Source organism: Schistocerca gregaria, chromosome 5, assembly GCF_023897955.1.
Source record: "Schistocerca gregaria isolate iqSchGreg1 chromosome 5, iqSchGreg1.2, whole genome shotgun sequence".
Taxonomy (NCBI): Eukaryota; Metazoa; Arthropoda; class Insecta; order Orthoptera; family Acrididae; genus Schistocerca; species Schistocerca gregaria.
Genome location: NC_064924.1, coordinates 217501139 through 217522798, shown reverse-complemented (window position 1 = coordinate 217522798; position 21660 = coordinate 217501139). Strand labels below are relative to the sequence as shown.

At 36.9% G+C, this 21660-nt stretch overlaps 1 protein-coding gene across 6 annotated transcripts in view; it reads left to right on the top strand.

Annotated features, from left to right (window-relative positions):
- LOC126272696 (homeotic protein spalt-major-like) overlaps window positions 1-7150 on the top strand; it is a 509054-nt gene extending 501904 nt beyond the window's left edge. For 5 of the 6 annotated variants that reach the window (XM_049975726.1, XM_049975728.1, XM_049975723.1 and 2 more), the window contains 2 exons: window positions 4517-4690; window positions 5638-7150. In XM_049975726.1, coding sequence (XP_049831683.1) covers window positions 4517-4690; window positions 5638-6036 — 573 coding nt within the window. In that variant the 3' untranslated portion in view covers window positions 6037-7150. The remainder of the gene's footprint in view (window positions 1-4516; window positions 4691-5637) is intronic. The other variant, XM_049975729.1, reaches the window with a different exon arrangement.
- Window positions 7151-21660: the final 14510 nt, after the last annotated feature.

The window sequence follows — 21660 nt, the reverse complement described above, 5'->3', positions numbered from 1 at the left end:
TTCCTGATTGGCTATACAGTATATGTAGTGAATAGAAAATAAAATCTAATAAAATCTCCTTTTTTCACTTACTTACCCTACATCAACAGCACACTTCACAATTTTTGTTTGCAATTTTCTGGTGACCACCCACCCATGTTGAAATCCAGTGTACCAAGTGCACAAAATAATGACTTGTCTGCTCCCTTGGAATGCTTCTTTGATGAGTCTTGTTTCTGGGGACAGTCAGTCTAGAAGTGACCACCCCTCCTGCAAATGAAACCTTTTCTTCTTTTCTTGTCTGTCTTCGGATAAATCCTGCTGTCATTGCTTACAATGTTTTGAGAAGAAAGCACTATCACCAACACATTTGTCTATCATGAGGTATTCCACACTTCCATGTTTTCTGATGTGAAATTTTCTTCTCTTCTACTTGACTCTACACCCATCCAGTAAGGCAGAAAAACTTTTGGTAAACATATTAGCATAATGAGTGCAGTTAGTCCATCATCAAACAGTTTGCCCATGCTCTGCAGTTTGTTGGCTGCATCTGAGATTCATCCACTTGGTTTTAATTTACCTACAAGCAGGCTTTCCAGAGTATCTCAAGCTTTCTTTGCTATGTTGTGTTTTCCACATGTGCACTCAGAAATTTGTTCATATGCAAAAGAAAAGGGTCCACACATCTGTAACCTTCTCTGCATTTGTAGCTGCACTTGCACCCATGGCATAGTCCAATAATTTTTCATGCATTAGAATTAGTTTCATTTCAAACTCCCATGTGTTGTAATCACTCTGCTCCTTAGTTTGTTTACCACTGAAATAGTGTTTTGGTGAAGGTATTTGTATAAACATGAATTCACATGCACTACATCATGTAACTGATTTCTTCTAAAACTACATAGAGTTCAAGCATCCTTGAGTTTGACAAAACGTGAATCATAACAAGTATCAATCACTACATGGTCTCATAACCCAATACACTTGTTCAGTTATTTATATTCCTACCAGCATAGCAAATTTAGTTCACTGCACAAATTAACTGTCCTGGATCCATAACCAGAAAGTAGAGTGTGGTATATGATAGTACATACATACTACAAATACACTGTTCATAATTTGTGTATTCAAAAAAAGTATTACATTTCATACACAGACGAAAGGAAATGATGGCTCAAAGATAGTCCATACAAGCAGCAACGACAAAGATGAAACATGGAGCCAGATTATCAACATAACAACATACCATACAAGATTTTTATAGTCTGTTAACAGTCTTTAAAATGGTATTGAAGATATTTGTTCATGTTTCAAATGAATACACATGCAAAATGACCAAGACTTATGTCTAGTACAACAAATATATTTTTGTAATTAGTTGTATAAGTCTAGCAACAATGAAATTTTACTAATCAGAATATTGGGATGATTCTGTGTAGAGGAATCTATCACAGAGCCAAAGGAGTACTACCACACAAAACTTTTAGAAAAAATATGTGTTGGGAGGCGAATGATGCCATGCCTCCATCATTGTTGAATCTGATGATAATTGTATAGATAATATTTTCACATTATTGTCTGAAGAAACTATGTAGTACAAAAATATCTAGGAATTCCTGAAAGAGAATAAGAAGAATATTAACCTGAAGTCCAGGTTTTTACAGTGAAGCAACATAAACCAAAGTATGAAGTAGTTCATACTGGTCATAGCTAGTTGGGTCTCTTTAATAAAAAATGTGGTCTACAAATTCTATGTTTCTCTGTTGTGGATATAAAAGGATGGGCTGCTTTAAAATATCCGTTGTAAGCATAGAATTTATGTGTCGTCTGCAACCATTCTCATGATTGGTGAGGAACAACGAGAATGGCAGAAACAAAAAGCTCCCTCTTATCAGAAACAAAATTGTTTCATAATGAGCATGACAGAAATGTACAGAACTGCATGCTGTATGCTGGACACTTGCAGTTAAGAGTATTTGCAAAAAGTAAAGGTCTTCTCAAAGTACTCAAATTGAAGGGCAGCATTAAAGGTCAAAGGTTTGTTTAAACAATGGGAGAGCATCAGTAAGATGCTGAAAAATCTGAATTGGGAGTTATATGATGATTAATGCAAATTATCCCATGCAAGCCTACTTGCAAAACTTCAAGAACCAGCTTTATGTGAGGAAGCTAAGAATATACTACAATCCTCTTGTGTATTGTTCCCATGGAGGTAGTAAAGGCAAGATTAAACTAATTACAATGTGCACGGAAAGATTCTGCACTCATCTGTGAATTGATTGGGAAGAAACCTTAATAAGTACTGCTTCCTTTTCCATGTCATATTTCTTTCCCTTCTGATGCTACATTGCAGTTTGTAATAAAAACACAATTATCTCCTATTTTGTTTCCAATCACATTTTTCCGTAACACCACTGTACATCTCAACCTGTCATAAAATACATATAAAAGGTATATACTTCACCAGTGCACATAATGACAACATTAAATAAGAATTATGAATCAGCACTATAAAAATCATCAATTTGTAATTTTATCATTACCCAACATTTCAGAACGAAATATCTACATTTCTATGGTATGGTAATTAAAATTCTGCAGCTTCTCTTTGTCTTACATTTGTCATTGGCTCATAAAATGTGCTCCAGTCTTTCATTACCAGAGCAACATAGAACAATACACTCATTATGTGGTGTTGTTGGTAAACAGTGTGACAGCATTGGATGGTGTATTTACTTTTTGGTAGTTTGAACCACTTGTCAGAAATGATGGAAGAGAACTTTTCTTCTAGTTGGACTTTTACAATTTTTTAAAATGCATCCTTACAACAGGCTGTACCTCTTGTCCCTATTCAACCAGGTATCCAAAGAAGTGCTTATCCTAACCTGTTTCCTGATTATGTTCAGAAGGTGGAGGAATGACAATGCTGCAAATTTTATGTGAGTTTTCATTGGTTTGTCACGTATTTCAAAAGGTAATTCAGTTTTCTGAAAATATCCATCAGAAGAACTATGCACTAACTAAAGGCCTTGCATGATTGTTAAGTATTGTAAGGCTATTAGGAGTAAAATATAGTATAATAAAGGAATAAGACTGACACAAATTAGGAAACTCTGTGGTGGTGTCTGGCTTCTGAAATTGAGCATGTGGCTTGAGAGAATCTATTTTTCTTTCATATTTTGAGATATGGACATGATAAAACCGAAGAAATTAGTACAAAATCAGTACTTATTAAATTAAAAATTAAAAGCACAAAAAACTTTCATTAAATGCCACAAGAAAAACAATCAATTATTGATAAAATTATTTAATTGAATAGATAAAATATCTACTCACCAAGCAGTGGCAGAACACACGCATAAAAGAATGTTGTGAATGGTAAGCTTTCAGAGCCAGTGGCTCCTTCTTCAGGCAGAATGGTTGAAGGGGAAGGAAGAAGGATGAAGGAAAAGGAATGGAGAGGTATAGGAAAAGAGGTAGGTTTTGGGAAAGTCACTCCGAACCGTCGGTCAGGGGAGACTTACTTATGGGATGAGAAGGAAAGACTTATTGTTGGGGACTGCATTGGGCAAGATTTGAAAACCTGAGAGCTTAAAGGAGGTAGACAGGGTAATATGCAAGACAGAGATTACTACTAAAACATCGTGCACGAATTAATAAGAGTGAAAAGCTAAGTGCATTGTTTGTAACAGAGGTGGGAGGGGGGTGGTGAAAATTGGCAGAAAGACGATGAAAGATGTAGAAAACTAAAACGGAGTGAAGCAAAGAGTAGTTACAGTGAAGAAAATCTGAGACAGAATAAATTAACATAAATTAAGGCCATTTGGGTGGCAAGAATCAAGGATTAATTCATGGTTATTTCTCCCGTCTCAGCTTTTCTTAACTGTAACTACTCTTTGCTTCACTCCGTTTTAGTTTTCTACATCTTTCATTGTCTTTCCACCAATTTTCACCACCACCCTCCCAACACTGTTACATACAATGCACTTAGCTTTTCACTCTTATTAACTCATGCATGGTGTTTTAGTAGTAATCTCTGTCTTTCATATTACCCTGTCTTCCACCTTTAAGCTCTTGAGTTTTCAAATCTTGTCCGATACAGCCCCCAGCCATCAGTCTTTCCTTCTCATCCCATAAGATAAGTCTCCCCTGACCCGTGGTTCTGGGTGACTTTGCGAAACCTACTCCTTTTTCTAGATCTCTCCAATCCTTTTCCTTCACCCTTCTTCCTTCCCTTTTAACTCTTCTGCCTGAAGATAGAGCCACTGGCTCCAAAAGCTTGCCAGTCACAACAGTCCTTTATGTGTGTGTTATACCACTGCTTGGTGAGTAGATTTTTTTATCTATCCAATTAAATAATTTAATTAAAAGTCAGGAACAAATGAGGGACAAAGTTAAATGCAATTAATGCTGCAACTGAAAATGGTACTCAAAGAAAAAACAATTTGCTTTTGTTAGTAAATAGAAAAGTTGTATTATGACATTTTGCATGGCATCTCTCTCTTCTTAATCTTAAAGTGTATCTTTAATTTCAAAGGTCCACATGGGAACACACATGTGGAGCAATGGAGCATCCCGACGAGGACGTCGCATGTCCCTGGATCTGCCTCCCATCCCAATGACTCCCAAAGACTCAGAATTTCTTCAACGGAGGCCGGATCTTTTCTATCCGTATCTTCCAACTCCATTCCTTAATGGAATGCAACAGAAAGTAAGTATCTTGAATAATATGAATATTCGCACACCACTTCACAATACCATTAATGTACACACAATGTCACTTGTCTGAGAATACCTGCAGTGTTGCATCAATCACTTTATTTTTTGTTTTGTTATTTTTATACTCAATATGAAAAATTAACACCCAGCAATCCTCTGAACTACATAGCTTCGTATAATTGTTCTACTTTCAAGTTTAAGCTTGAAATTATGAATTTTTCAGTGTTTTCATATTAATAAGAACTGTGATATTATAATCTGAAACTTCTCTTCCTTCTTGTCTGAACAGTTTAATAGAATTCAACAGAAAATATATTTACACAGAGATGTTTAGCTCAAGTCACTTAAACACGGTTCCACGATACATGGTAAGATGACAGTGAATACAATCATGCAGGCATATCTGTTGAGAACCACATTATTTTTTCTGCACATGAGAATATTTTCTTAGCCTGTTTATGTATTACTCTCAAGTTTTTTTTAAGTCCTCTTTCTTCTGTACTGACTGGCAGCTTTATTCCACACATCATCCTTGTTCTCTTCATAATAATTTTGATTATTAGCAATACTAGTTTTACCCTACCGTCATTATACAGCCAAGGTTGACTTTTTTGTTCACTAGTTCTCTGATCCTTAATATAAACATCAGTCATACAGTAACAATATTGCTCTGGCAATGTTGACACAACGTATCAAGTGCTGATAGAAATTTGTGAGAAATATTACAACATATATTTGAGAATTTCTGTATAGTATGTTGCATGTATGCTTGGCAACAATGAGAAGCAAATATAAATACTGACAAACTAAAACATTTAAGTTTTGCTGACATTGAAAGTTTAATTTGATACTTATTAAATAAGATATCATAGGTTTTTGTGTTTTGCTTTGACAAGACAAATCTTGAAATGACTGAAATGCATGTTCAATGTTTTCCAGCTGAACGAGATCTCTGTAATTCAGAGTGTGAACAGCAACAGTGGTCTCAGTCCCCCTGGCAACAAATATGCAAGCCTGCTTGGTTTTGGGGGCTACCCTTCAGACAAACCTCTAATGCCTGATATTGCACGCTCACAGTCAGGCTCACCACTCTCAGACAAACCTCCCTCATCAGTGTCTTCACCGCCACCTCTTTCTCTTGGCAGCAGTCACCATGGCTCACCACCGCGAATCACTGGTGACCTCTCCATTTCTGACAGAGCAGTTTGGGATGTTCACTATGAGAGAAAACCCTCAGCAAGTCACAGTGATGAACCTATGGAAGTGTCGCCTACGCCGCCAGGACATGTGAATCCTCACACACAACCCCCACCAAGGGGAGAAGGACTAGCTGCATAGGACCTTGAGTAACAAGACTGTGTGTGTGTTTATGTGTGTGTGTGTACACGTGTGGGGTTGTGTGTGTGGGCGTGTGCGTGCGCACTCGCGTGAGTATGTATGTGGACCCATGTACATCAGTTTACATATCTCATCCATTAACTGTAACAATCAACTATTTATTCATTGATGTACAGGTAGAAGAATGAGAGTGAATAGAATTTGTGGTTTTGTGAATATTTTTCATCATGGCTAATTCCATGCTAGCTGAATGTACCACTGCGGCTGTAATGTTCCTATTATAAAACTAGTCTACACTATTAAGAACAAGGTACTAAATAGAGATGTGACATCAAAAGAGTCATATGTGTGAACTTGAATTATATAATATAAAACATGCAAATTATAAATATCAAACAAAGCTATTCAATAACAAGTAAAACTTTCTGTACGGATCTATATTATTACCATAGTTATATATGCATATGTATATGTAAGAATAGAAAAATCAAGAAACATGAAAATGAAAATTAGGTTGTTACAGATTATCTACTCTATTTATAGATGAAAAATTTGTTTCAAATAATAAAAGAACCAATGTACCACTTTCATACCAAGAGGGAGAGGGGCATGTTGCTGCTCATACTTGACTCTGGCAGCAACACATGTGTGCTACTATCGGGCTGAGGCAATTTGGGGGTGTAACCAATCTCACATCCCCTTGTATTTGTTTAATTTTTAGCTGTGATATGGCAACTGCAGAAGAGGTTTTGGAGTGCAATGCATGTGGGTTACACCTGTGGCAGTCATGTTTCAATTAGCTGTACTTAATTTGTGACAGTTGTACTTATTAATGGCCGTAACAGCATTACCGCAAGTGTTACCACCAAGTGTGCTTTCAGTGATACACCATCATGAACTGGAACTGACACTTCAGTGTCTCCAGCCAATAATTTATTTAATTAATGTTTATGGACTGTTTCAAACATTCACTCAACATTGGTGATGTGTGAACTCTATATATAAATTTGCTACTGTACTGTGTACTTGGTGTTATTCAATTACATACAATTGCTGTTAAGTGTATGTTGTCAAGATGGTATAAAGATATTGAGTTTTACCATTGTTACCTAAACTCTTTTCTTTTATTTGTTACTGTACATACTTGAAATGCATACAATGAAAATGAAATTGAAGTTAAGCTTTTCCTGTCAACCTCCCACTTTCAGCTGTGTAAAAGAACAAAAGGTTGTATTTGTTGGTCATGTTAGTGAAGCAACTGGGAGCAAGGGGAGCTATTTGTACGCCATCAAAAATTATGTAAAAATGTGTATAGTGCAAGTTTAATAGTATCAGTGTTTACTGTGAGAGTCTTAATTAAATATTTCCCAACTTCCTATGTCTGCAATAGAAAACCATAGCTCATTCACTATTTGTTGAGTTTTGTTTTGTATCACTGCACATCGCAGACTGTGCTACAGAATTTTCATTGCAAAAGATTTCTTGCAATTATTAAATATTTGTTGGAATGCATTTAAATTTGTAGTCATAAACATGTTTCATATTGCTCCATGTGACAAAATGTCCCAGTAAAACTGTCAAGCATCACAGGGAAATAGTATTAAATTGTAACAACACGTACTGAAGCTCACTATTCAGTGTTATTAAGTAAAACATTTAATTCACAGAGGAAGTAATTGGGCAAAACAAGTGCCATGAAATTTACCAAGTATTGGGACAATGTTGTTCTTTTTTTACTTTTACTCTGATTATTGGGGATTTAACTCCAGCACAAATGTTTATTGTGAATCACTACTATCAGCTACATTTTCGTCCCTAGTTTCCCATCAAATTTTCTGTTGCAAACTGAAATATTAATGCAATGTTTCTGTGTAAGTGCACAATATTGGAATATAAAAGAGAATACTTGATATTTTTTTCTCTCGTGGCTACTGAAATTAATGGAGAAAGGTTTCAGTCCTGAACCTTTCATATGTAATTTGTACTTCAAAAAGAGATACAAGACATGAAGCTTACAAATAGAAGGATAGTTACTTCTGAAGTTTTCACATAAGCTCCTTACATATACTGTGTTTGTGGTGCAATACTGTTGTTATTACATGGAAATATGATGCTACATTCTTCGGCATAGAAATTACTTATGATGAGACCTCTACTGAAGTTTTATCTCTAGTTCCCATGTCATGATATGAAATAAAGTTTCAGTGCCATATGGCTCAACATCATTGGGTACTTAGCTTAACTAGTGAAAGTCTCAAACCCAGACATCAGCATTAGATTCAGTAGAGGATGTCAGTTCAAACCATGTCCAGCCATCCTAGTTTAGGTTTTCTGTGATTTCCCTGAATAGCTTCAGGCAAATGCTCAGATGGTTCCTTTGAAAGGGCATGGCAGACTTCTTCCCCCATCCTTCCCTAATACAATGGGACCAATGATCTCACTGTCTGTTCCTCTCCCCCAAGTCAACCAACCAACCAACCAACCTTCAGTAGAGTTTGCCCCTCACAGAAGTTCTAAACCTGCTGCATCATGGAAGAGCTTATATGAAGTTAGGAACTATAGAACTAATGCTTCCCCTTTGGCAGACCAAAGCTGTGTGAGGGATCAAAGATATGTTTGCAGGGGTCAGTAGACGGACTGTTGCCTTGAAAGAAAAAGATTTGAGCTCAACCATTAGTTATGAACACTGTTTTAAGCTGTTAGGGAGCTCATGCTAATACTGATGGCATGTTTTCATTTCTATAGCCTTGCAGGCAGTTCAGTTTTTGAGAACTAGATTTCGATAGCCAGATATGTGCAAGTTGCCATGACTCCAACCAGGTCAAACGCATCAAGGAAAGCTCCGAAAACCATTGCCGAAATGTCTGCTTCTATGTATTAGGAGTGTGAGATCACAAAAAATCTCTTTAAAAGATTTTCTTTACAGGGTGTTACAACATTACATTTTTTCTAGCTAGAAGTCACTCACCTGCAATGAACTATATGAAGTACAAGACTGAGCTACTTTAGATTTAGGAACAGGTAAGAAATATAAAAGATATGCGTCACTGAAATATAGCTTTTAACAATCTTATATCCACGCTGGAATTCTCATTATCATTTGAGTCTTTCATTATTTATAAAATGAACTGCATTTTTCATTCACTGTAGTTCTTCGCAAGTGTATTTCTGTCTGTAGTCACACTTCTCTTGTGCAAAACAGCGAGCAGGAAGTACAGGGTGAAATACCTGTACAAATGTTCAAGTTCACAAGGATATGAACACTATCACATAAAATCATGGGAGCTATTTATTTTCTTAATGCAAATAGTTTGACTTAATTTCATGAAGACAGAGAAAACGGAAATACTATTCCTGATGACACTCATCATCATAAAAAGCATATACAAGTGTTAATTTTAGCCAAGCAATAGGTAGTGACTCATCATTTCAACTCAGAGTTTACACTTGCAGGGTGAGGCACCTAACTTTTTCGCTTGAAATAACTGTTAACTCGATATTTGTATTTTCTTTCCACCTAAACAAGTGTTGCAACTTCATTACTCTCTGACATGAAGACAGTGAGTTAAGCAGGTATGTATGAGATAAATTCAATTATACGACTATTTTGTAGGTCTGCCAAGAAATTATGGTGGGGAATATATTGCATGTGGAGATTTTTGTGCTGTTGTTCTGGCTGTCTGGATGATACTTGGGGCCTACAATAAGTAATGCAACGCTTTTTTTCTGAAAGCAGTTTGGATTTATTCAGAACTCTAATACACTATATTATTATACACTCTGTGTGCAGTTTCCTGTGGCATGATCTTTCACTGGGGCAAACAGATGGAAGTCACATTGTGTGAGATCTGGGCTGTAGGTTGGATGAGGAAGAACAGTCCAACGAAGCTTTGTGAGCTCCTCTCAGGTGTGCAGACTTATGTGAGACTTTGCACTGTTATGGAGAAGGAGAATTTCATTATATTTTTGTGGCAATGAACACGCTGAAGTCATTTCTTCAGTTTCCTGAGAGTAGCATAAATACACTTCAGAGTTGATTGCTGCACCATAGAGGAGGCTATTAAATGGAATAACCCCTTCAGAGTCCCAGAAAACTGTCTCCATGACTTTACTGGCTGAGACTGCGGATTTGAACTTTCTCTTCGGAGGAGGTGTGGTGTGGCCTTTTTTTTCCCCCAGTTGAAAGTGATGAGCCTATGTAACATCACCTGTGATTATGTTCGACAAAAAATTGTCACGGTCAGCCTTGTTACATATAAGCAACTCTGCACAGATGGACCTTCATTGCCCCTTATGGTCTTCTGTGAGGCAGTGAGGAATCCAGTGAGCACACACATTTGAGCACCCTAATAGGTGAACAAGTGTGTCAACACTACCAATAGAATTACCCAGTTGTGCAATGAGGTGTTCAACTGTTGTTTCCGTCAATCACCGAAAAATGAATGTGTCCAAATGTTCCAACTGCATGAATCACAGCTGTGTGTAGTCAGCCAGCACACAGGAGGTCTGACAAGTCTTTGCAACCTTGCAACGATGATGACAGACATCTCACCCAATGACTCACCATGCTTTTGATCACTGCCAGGTCTCTGTAAACGTTCTGCAAGCACCTATGAATATCTCAAATGCTCCAGTTTTCCACCAAAGGAAACTCAATGACAGCTCTCTGCTTGGAACACATCTCCGTCATAGATGCCATTTTGAAGGCCACATAAAGCACCACCACCAATCAGAACTTCATGAAACTATAGGGGCTGAAGCAGGAATATTCTGCGATGTCCCACAAATTCTGAATTTTTCGATCAAAACTGACAGAGAAAAAATGTGTTGCATTATTTACTGAATGCCCCATAATAATAATAACAATAATAATATTAACACACTACATGTGTTGTTGAGCTGAGCTCCATGTACGATCTGTCACTTGGTTGCATGTGCTTGCCAATTTTATGTTACAAATAATTTTCAGTTGCCATTCTTGAAGTTTATTGCTTGAGTTGACCTTCCCGCAGTGCCATTAAAATGAGCTATATGACTTCTCCTTCTGCAGATTAGCCAGATGTTGAAAGGAAGTTCGAATTTATTTAAGCTACTGAAATTATGCAGTAAGGTTTGTGATAACTCCTGTATATTGTATCAGCAACACTTCCACTATACATCTACATTCACAATTGTGGGTGATGCAGATTGCTCGTAACTTGTAGCTCACAATAAATTGTAATATGTATGTGTAATACTTCAACATTGGAGACCAAATGACAATCCTCAGCACAATTTTTCAGTGGTTCCATCATTTACATTCTTGCAGCAGGCCTCCATAGCTGGTGGAGATGCACATTTGCTATTGTGTCTTGCCGATATGCGAAGGTGACTTCCTTTTGCATCCCCCTGCACATACATCAAATGAAGGTGCACACAGTGTGATGTTCCACATGCAACAACCACCTAAAATAAGTTTTCAGTTTCCAAGAACATCTTTCACTGAGCTAAGAGGATAAAACTCAAAAATGTTATTCCATTGAAACTCATGTTACTACACAAATACCCCCCCCCCCCCCCCCCCCCAATGAGATGAAAGATGTTGTGATAAACCAAATTATTTAACTAATTGACAACATCACAGAACATTAAAAACTATTCTTTAAATAAAAATAGGGTTTTACATTAAATAAATTGTTACTATTTTCTGCACTTAAAGTCTATTAAGACAAAATCCAATTTTATTTTCGAAAATCAATCTCCATCAAATGCAAAGACAAAGGATAGAGTTTTACTTAACATACTTCATTAAAAATATTTGTATATGTCTGACCAATCATTCCTTCATTAAATACATTCTATGGTTATCCTGTTTTTCATTTATTGCTCCTTTTGTATGGGGCTGGTATCTGCAGTGTTTCCCTATCATAGAGAATATGAGAAATAGTTGAATTGTTTAATTATATTGTATCACAGTTACCGCAATATAACTGCCTTTCTTTTTTGCTATTAAATTATTGATTACAAGAGCGAAGGTTATTCTAGTTTATTAAAAAATGATTAGGACTTGTGTGCTGACCTTACATAATTTCAAGTCTCAGATCTGTGGTAAGTCAACCACATGCAGAAATGTTTAGACAAAGAATTGTCAGTGTCCTGATAAGTCTATTAGCCTTTAACTATTTTGGTGAACATTCCAACAATGTGACTAACAGTCACTGTAGAGCTTCCTACCTCTGTACAGGCTGTTTCGATGCGGGTATCCCTCTGTTCACCCCTCTACATAAAAAACTTGCTTCAGGTCATTCCTTCTGTGGATTAATCTGACCTAGGCATAGCCCTTCCCTTCCAAGGATCTGCCTACCCTTTACCTCTCCAGTAAACACACAAAATTGAGCATATCCATCTTAAATCTAGAACAGCATGCACAGCCCATAACCTTATATTACCACCTCCCAAAGATGAAATATTTCCATAACATATCAACTCCACCTGGTTACTCCACCAGATGTATCCTGACTGCTTCTTTTATAACTTCCATCTGTGCTTCCTTCAATGCTATAAATTACCTATATCAAAATATTTTTTTAAAAAAAAGGCTGCTCTCACAGCATTCTTCATACATTTGTTACCTTATTTGTTACTAACAACCTTCCTGTATATTTGTCCAGGTGGTCTTCACAGACTCATATCTAATATTTTTTTATTACTATTTCTGCTTCTTTCAGCCAATACTCACAAAAGATTGCTGCATGAAATCTATTGTGAACTTTCTTAATTTTCATTTCTTTTGGGAAAAACTAGCTCAAATGGCTCTGAGCGCTATGGGACTTAACATCTGAGGTCATCAGTTGAATAACTAGCAATATATACAGCAGCAGGTAGGTTCACAAGTTTTGTTGAAAATACTTCTATATTTGCTCTTAGTCTCTGTCAAATAATCGCTCCAGTCCTTACAAGACAAGATACATCTACTTAATGACTCATCAATCATTCAATTTCACATTAAGATGTATAACATATTAACAATTGTAGCCATTTTATTGCATTTTCAAATCACTTAGTCACTAGCACTCTCTCTTCAGAGGTAACTTGAGCTCTCTATCTTACTTTCGCTCCTCATCTGTTGACAACTCCATTAGCGGTCTCTCTCTCTCTCCGGAAATAACAACATACTCAACTATGGCAGCCATATAATTTGCTTACCAAACTATCTCTGTTTTCTCACTTACATGTTAGCACATCACACTTGCATTCACTTAGAGAATGGTTCCCATTCCTACCCATTTTTTCCTGTTCTTGTGACATGCCTAACATGTGTATTTCCACCAAAAATAACACTTGCGTCAATTGACTGTGCATTTGTTTTGTCATTGTATGTATACTACTGTCCCATGCTATCCTACATTAACAGGTCTTAATTACAACATTGTGGTAAAGAAAAGAAGGTTTCAGCTATAGAAATGTATGAATGTGGAATGTTGGAGGATGAAGCGTGTTGGGCATACCCTGGAGAATGGACTTGTCTTGGGTTCATCCATACAGGTCCCAAAAATTGATCCTAACTTACCTCTATGGTACGCATGAAGTTATTCAACACATTCATAATTCGTGATGTCTTCAACATTCAAATTTAGTCTACTGTCACTATCTCCACAAGCTGCTATGTGCTTATTGCATGTAATGTCGAATATAAAAAGTCATACAAACCTCACCCTAATGCATCACAGAATAGAAAAAGTATATCTTATATATATCATATATGATACATATGATATATATCATATATGATACATCATTTTTATCCTGCAATACGATGAATCACAGCTGTAATGGGTTTTCTTTATAGTATTGCAATATTTTTTTTTTTATTTTAAAGAGAAATATGGTAAGTCTCTCAGTAATGGGAGAGTGGCAATTTCAATATCATTTTATGGCTAAAATTAGGATAGCACAGACAGGGTGTATACGCCCCGGGACAACTGGGAGATCCGGAAAAACCCAGGAATTTTTTAGAATTCTGGGAATTTTTCATTGTTTAGTTTATAGTTAAATTTTTGTAACTTTGACTGGTAGGACCCAATACTCTAACAAAGAATTTTACTGTATCTCACTACTGCAGAATAATACTGCAGCAACAAAAGACTAATGAGAGAAAAAAACGAAAGTAAAAGGAAATGCACCATATATAACAACAAAACACAGTGCTCATACAAGCGCCTGCCAACAGCATGACGTCACAACTGTTTACATTAGATTCGGTTGAGCGATTGTGAGCGAGCTTATGCGCATGCGTAATTGAGTCGCATATTAGTAGTACCTTCTCCCGCTTCTGGCTACAGAAGTGTGGCAGTTAGCTGTATAAGCAATAGCACCAAGCAGCCAGATGCTATCCAGAAAAATTTTATTGTTGCACCTAAGCTGCCAGATTCACATATGCACAAAAGGCCCGGAACTAGGGAGCAGGGGGCAAACCAGGATATCTGCTCCAGGCAGCAGTTTCTGGGGGGCAAATTCATATTATTGAGGAAAAAGACCAAAGCATCACAAAGCATCCAGCGCATGTTGGTCTATCGATTACTCATATGATTTTGAATGCATCCCTGTTGATTGTTGAACATTTCTGATCCAATTCCAAGTTGATTTCTGAATGAATCATAAGTTGATTTTTGATTTGATTTGATTTGATTTTTTATTGGTCCAGTTTTATCATATAGCACAAATTGTACAATTGATATTGGACAGGTCAAAGATAAGTTACAACAATACATAGTATTAGCAATTTAAATTAGGTACCAACTACAATTAATTTTGTTACTTATTCAGAAATTCTCTGACAGAATAGAAACAGTGCTTTATTAGAAAGGCCTTTAGTTTAGCTTTAAATATTGGATGAGTAGTATTTTTTATTTCCTCTGCTATCTTATTGTGTAGTATTACACCAATGTTAATTATGCTCCTCTGATAGGTGGTTGTTCTGTGATATTTTTGATGTATATTTGATTCCCTTCTGGTACTATAGTTGTGTACACTTTTGTTCTGTAGCAGTTTGCCTGTTTTCAGGAGGTAGTCCCTAGTGAACAAGAGAGTTTCATAAATGAATAAATGTGTGCATAGTGTAAGTGATGTCTCTGACAGGGGAATCTCCATCGCATCTAGAAATAAACTTTCCTGCAGACAAAAGGGGGCAGGTCTATACGAATTGAGCAAATCAAGTCGAAAGGGTGAATGACAATCGCTGTTTAAGTGGTTGACTGGGTTTACAAATGACCATCATTGTTATAATAACTAGTGCATTCTGTAGATGCAGACTACCAGAGTGGAAATAAAGGACTAACAGGAATAACAGGCAACAAAGATTACTTATTGTCTTCTCTGTGTACCCAAGAAAATGAAATTTTGACAGAAAATTTTTGGCCAGACCACTACACTACTACTACAGTCCCCAGCTAGCAGCCGAGAAGTTCTATTCTATAAGTAGCGTGGAAAACGTGATGTACAAACATGTAATAATGCCTAACCGGAGAATAAATGCGGGACTGTGGCAGGGTTAGTAAAGTTAACTAGAGAATAAATTTTGACACTGGCAGGAATAGTTACAGAATTAGTCATGACAAGATTGTTTGTTAGAACGAGGAAGAAGAAGAAATGGCGACCCACACAAATTACGGAAGAATATGACAATTCCAAATTTATATAAAAATTTCATACTACTTCTTTTTGATCTTGTGCTTCAGAAGCTAGAGAGTATGAATGAAATGTGAAACTATTTCGTAACATAAAACTTTTTGCTTGTAGTGGGCCTAATATGCATTTGATATTGGTAATTCGTGAATTATATTACAAAAATGACCATTTGTACCAAAACAGTCTTGTTTATTTGGTGTGTGTAACAACTGCTGCAATATTAGACAGGCCTATCTCATGTTATCTAACAGACAGTGACATAATACATGTAATCAGATTGAGAAACCACACCAGTCTTGGGCACTATTTGTATTAACTGCTTGTCTAGTATTAGACAACGACATTTTGTTTTTTCATGTAGCAAAACGTTGACAAACTTTGATGAGGTAAATAGATTCTTTCCCAGAAAGTAAAGTACATCATATAAAGCTGTGGCAAGATTAGAGAGAAAAAAAAGCTAGGACTTATGGATTGAAGAAATGTGTACTGTCTTGCTTGTCTCTTGTCTTTATTCATTTTATGTACTCTATATTTAAAATTTCCACTGGCCTGAATATAGTTTGATGGCACCCATTACAAAATATTACACGCTTGAATTCCACAGAGCGAAATGCAGTGATGTGCAATGGAAGAATGCTGTGTGAAGAGGCATGGCACTGCATTCCGGCTCACTTAAGACCAAATAAAATGTCTTACGTTCCCTCAAACATATATTTTTTAAGCATCAGACTCTTCAGGAAGATTTGCGCTACAAACTGAAGATATTTTTGAAAAGTCGATTTTTTAAATTTTTGGTGTCCTATCTCAAACGCTTAAGGGAGGGGGAGCGCCACTATCTAATACTGCCCCAGTTCAGAAATATCGTAGATCTGGACCTGATACACAGAGCAGTTTGAGTTGTGGGGAGGTGGTACATTCACATAATTATGGAAGGCTAAAATATGTTATTGGTTTCAGATTTTATTTTGTTTCCACCTTCTGACAGTCAAGCATTATTCGCCTTGCAGTACAATGAAGTTATTTTTGTCGGTTTGTTAAAGAAATTTGATTTTTATTAATCTGAGGCAGTCAATTTATTTGAAACGAAGTGTTTACTTCCACACTATTGGCTAGTTTCAACTGTTCGCTGCATTTCAAGTTCACGTTTTCATCTTCTAACACGTATGGCATTATGCTATAATAAAGAACCAAACAAGAGGTAATACGGTACTGGTACTCCAATATAATTTTCATCTGAATCTGGACATATGAATGTGCACTTTACACCAAAGTATGCATTTTAGTAAGGTTCACAAAATCCCCATGGTCTTGGAGTATCCTCTAATGTCTTGTTTCTAGTATGACATAATATAAGAACATTCGGGCTTCCTCCATCATCATAGCTGTGGAAGCGCGGCGATGCCTGTCATCTGGTGCTCTCTGGCAACTACTGAAACAAAGCTATTTCTAACAGGTCACGGGAAAATATTCCGAATGGTTGTTTGAAAAGCATTACTTTCAAAGTAAATTTCCTTTTACACAAGATGAACTCTGTGCACAAAACTCCGATGAATTTCTTAAATCATGGAGAGTTTGACTCTCATTCAAAAATCAAATCTTTGAGGACGACCATTTAGAATATTTTCGAGCCCAGGAGATCAGACAAGTATGTCATTGTTAAAAATTTTATTGGCGCATTTGTGTGATGTATCGTAAAAGTGTAACAGGTGCAAAAAAGTTCAAAATTATGTGTGAAAGCTTAGCTTCACTTGCAGCTTATTAATCTTAGAGATGAATATTATATATGAAAGCTTTTCTTTTCTTATAGCAACACTATGTATATTAATTTAAACCATACATTTTCCAATTTGTGTGTTCGCGATACTTAACAGTGATCTTGCTATCGGCTGACTACATCATGTGTCCTATGCTCTCAATATCCACTGTCATCGGCTAGCGAGATCGCTTGCCATGAGGTACAACTTCCTTACAAAAATTTAAACTTTGTGTTCTGCCTTACGGCAGGTCTGGTCAAGGGGGAAGACTTGTCAGAGAGGTCCACCGCGTGAGCGTCTAGGGGAGTGACTCTAGTGTTGTTTTCCCATTGCCTTCCACTGATGATGAAGAAATGATAATGAAGACAACACAACTCCTAGTCCCTGAGCGTAGTGAATCTCCAACCCAGCCAGGAATTGAACCCGGGCCCCTTTCCATGACAGACCGCCCCACTGACCACTCAGCTATTGGAGCGGACTGGCTGACAAAAGCACATCGCAATCTCGACTTCAATCCTTCGGAAAGCAACATGTGGTGTTTAGTGGAAGTCGAAATTATACTTTCGTAATATGAAATTACGCAGTGTACATGTTGCTGCACATCAGACATCTTTCCAAAACGTGTTTTTTTCCCCTGAGTTTCATTTTCTAAAGTGCCTGGAAATTCTATGCCAGTGTATGAAACCACAACCATTGAAAGGATTGATAAGTTTTCCAGTTCCGAGGAAAAGTATACTGTTACTTAACACGGAAAAAGTGTATTTTCATCCGGGAGAAAGTGTATTTTTAACCGGGAAATCTGGGAATTTTTTTTCCTCGGCCATGTATACACCCTGACAGAGGAAGATGTATTCAAGTTAAAGATCAAAGTATACAGAGAGTAGAAGAAACTGCTTCAGAGAAAACGAAATGTGAAATACTAAAACAGTTAACTCTGACACACAACAGCTGTCAATCCACCGAATATGCAGAGGTCGCAGTTTCTCCTGGGGATTAGTTTTTTTCTAACACATCAATATTGTTTAACCTCTTTTCTTGGCCAGCCTCTAGATCGACTAAGCATATTACATTTGGATGAGGAAGACCCAATACCTTGAAGGGTCCCCTATAACGTGGGAAAAATTTTGCTTGTTTCCTTCTGTAAGTTAGAACAAGGAAGGAAATCCTTAACGAATACTCAGTCATCAGCCTGGAATGCAGCTATAATTGCTTTTCTATTGTTGTTCCATAGCCTATTTTCCACTTATTTTTGAAAATTTTTCTTCGGCGTATTTTGTAATTCTTCAGCTATAATCTCTATTGAAGGTGGTCACTTAAGCAACTTTAACAGTGGTTTATCAGATGATCAACCAACTCCAGTATCAGATGTTACAAGAAAGGCATTCTACATCACTTTTTTGTTTATTGTTAAAGTATATGTTCCCAGAAGAGTCAACAAATGTATTGCTTCCTCCAACATATACCTCACAAACCACCATGGAGATAAAATTAGAGATCTCTTCTCACACAGAGGCTTAGCGGCAATCATTCTTCCCGCAAACTATCCATGACTGAAACAGCAAAGAGAGAAAGTAACAGTGGTACACAAAATACCCTTTTCCATAAATAAAAGGTGGATTGCAGAGTATAGCTGTAGATGTAGGTATAATTATGCATTTTTAGTAAATAAATAAAGTTAGTACTGTTTTGTACCAGGGCACAGGAGACATCGTATGACTACTGCTTCCAGATTCCCTCTACCCTACACCTCACTGCCCCTCCCTGGTTGGGAGAGAAGATGCATCATAAATCTCTTCCATCTGCCTCTCTGACAAACAATATTCTTTTTAATACCAAATCCCTCACCTCTATAAAATGTAGTAAGCATGACATGATGCACATTCCACTACCATCAAACTTGCTTCCTTCCACAGATGTGCCATGACACAACTGCTTACATACTGCATAATTCTAACATAGGGGTTCCCTCAGGTAATCTGCAAGACATACATACTTATTGCTGAAAGCCCTAACACATAAACACATCTTAGTGTCACTACATGTACTTACAGTGCCTCCAGTTACAGTGCTTTCCAGGCTCAAATAGTCATTGTTGTATTCATTATATCTTAAATATTTTTCAAAACTGAGTTTACTTCAGTAAACGTGCTTGAACACGTACATTATTTCTCATAGGCTCACTGAACTGACATAATGTCTTAAAATTGTTCAGGCATTTGGAATTTCATAGTAATTCTTCCTACAACTTTGGAAATTCCTTCTGGTTCTCTACAGTATCGCCCAAAGAGTTAGTTGTAGCACTAGTGGATTCAACTTTCTTTTGCACCTTTTGTTTAAGTAATTTCTCCAAGCTAGTCAAAGTGTTTGGAGCACTGGTTACTTCACCAAATTTTTTACTTTGATCTAATGCCTCTGCCCGACCTTGTGAAGCTGAGAATTGATTAAGTTATATCTTAGGTTCATCATGCACCTCTTTAAACTGTTCATTCACTTCATTTTCTCCTGGGTTACATAGTTTATTTATTTCAGTCTGGAACTTCTTAAGCAAATTTAATATTATTGTTTCCACATAGAAATTTCATCCACTTTTATAGTTACCTCTTCCCTTTGTGCTTTTAATTCCTCACCTTCTCTTTTTGAATCTAAAATACTATTCAACAACTTTTGTAATTTCTTTAATTTCTCTGTCCAATCCTTCATGAGAGCCATTAATTCTTCCATCTTGTCAGTAGTAACTGACATACAATATAGACAACAATATCTTCCCTTCACATCATTTAAATAAGGTCACTCTGTTTCGACACCAGCACACAAAATTGGTGAAATGTAATTTTACATCTCTCCACAGAACGAATTACTAAAAAAAAACTATTGTTGGTGCTATTTACAATTCACTTAATTGGGCACACAACAAGCTGGACTGCATTGTTGATGCATTCTGCGTAGGTTAGGTGACACAGAAACGAACTATTATGTAGCCAGCTGACTAGCTATTGCCCTGCAAACTACGAGCTGGTTGGTTGCCTCAGGGATGTTATCGGAGATCGCAGCTGCAACTGTAGTCTTGGAATCCTGGTGGGAAATTCTCCTGTGCCATCAATGAGACTCTACTTCATACATACACACACACACACACACACACACACACACACACACACACACACACACACACACACACACCATATATTGCTTATGCAAATATCTTTCACTGTTTATTTCATTGCTATAGTCAACTAACATTTGTTTATTGGTTCTTGAGATCAGTTAACAGCCCTTTGGTTGAAGCCGCATTACGCTTATTTCTTTTAGATTACTCATAACAAGTATGGCAACACTACTGCTTATGCCCACTTAGCACTTCTCGGTTATTGACTTGGATTGCTCTGAACAACATCATACCTCCTCTTAATATTCTTGTCAAAATTCTTGAAAAATCATGAATGCCCTCTTCTTTTTGCACCACTAATTCACATCCTGTGATAGAGCGCCAAAATGGGATGTTGCAAGGGTTGTCAGGTAGCACTTCATGTACCATCTGTCACCCAGTTGCACATGCATGGCAATTTTACCTTACAAACAATTCGCAGTCGCCATTCTTGAAGTTTATTGCTTCAGTTGCGGTGGGACATCTTCTCCTTCTGCAGTTGGGGCCGGTGTTGAAAGAGAGCTCTGATTTATTTAAGCTACTGAAATTATGTAGTGAAGTATGTGGTAACTCTTCTGTATTGTAACAGTAAAATTTCTACTGTACATTTATTTTTACAATGACAGGTGATGCAAATCACTCATACCTTATAGGTCACAATAGATTGTAAGATGTTTGTGTTAATACTTCAACAATAGAGATCGAATGACAATACTCCAAGTTTTCAGTTGTCCCATTGTTTACATTCTCGTCAGTGACCCTTTTCTTCTTGACTTCCAAGATACTACAAGCCATGATGCCAAAGCACAAGCAGGCCTGCGAAGCTAATGGAGATCCACATTCACCATCATGCCTTGCTGATATGCCAAGGTGACTTCCTTTTGCACATCCATCAGACAATGGTGCACACAGTGGGATGTTCCACTTGCAACAACAACATAGAAGTTTTCAGTTTCTGAGAACATCTTTCACTGGACTAAGGAAATAAAACTGGAACATGTTATTCTGCAGAAACTTCTGTTACACCACACTAGTAAAAATAATTTTATTGTCATTAAG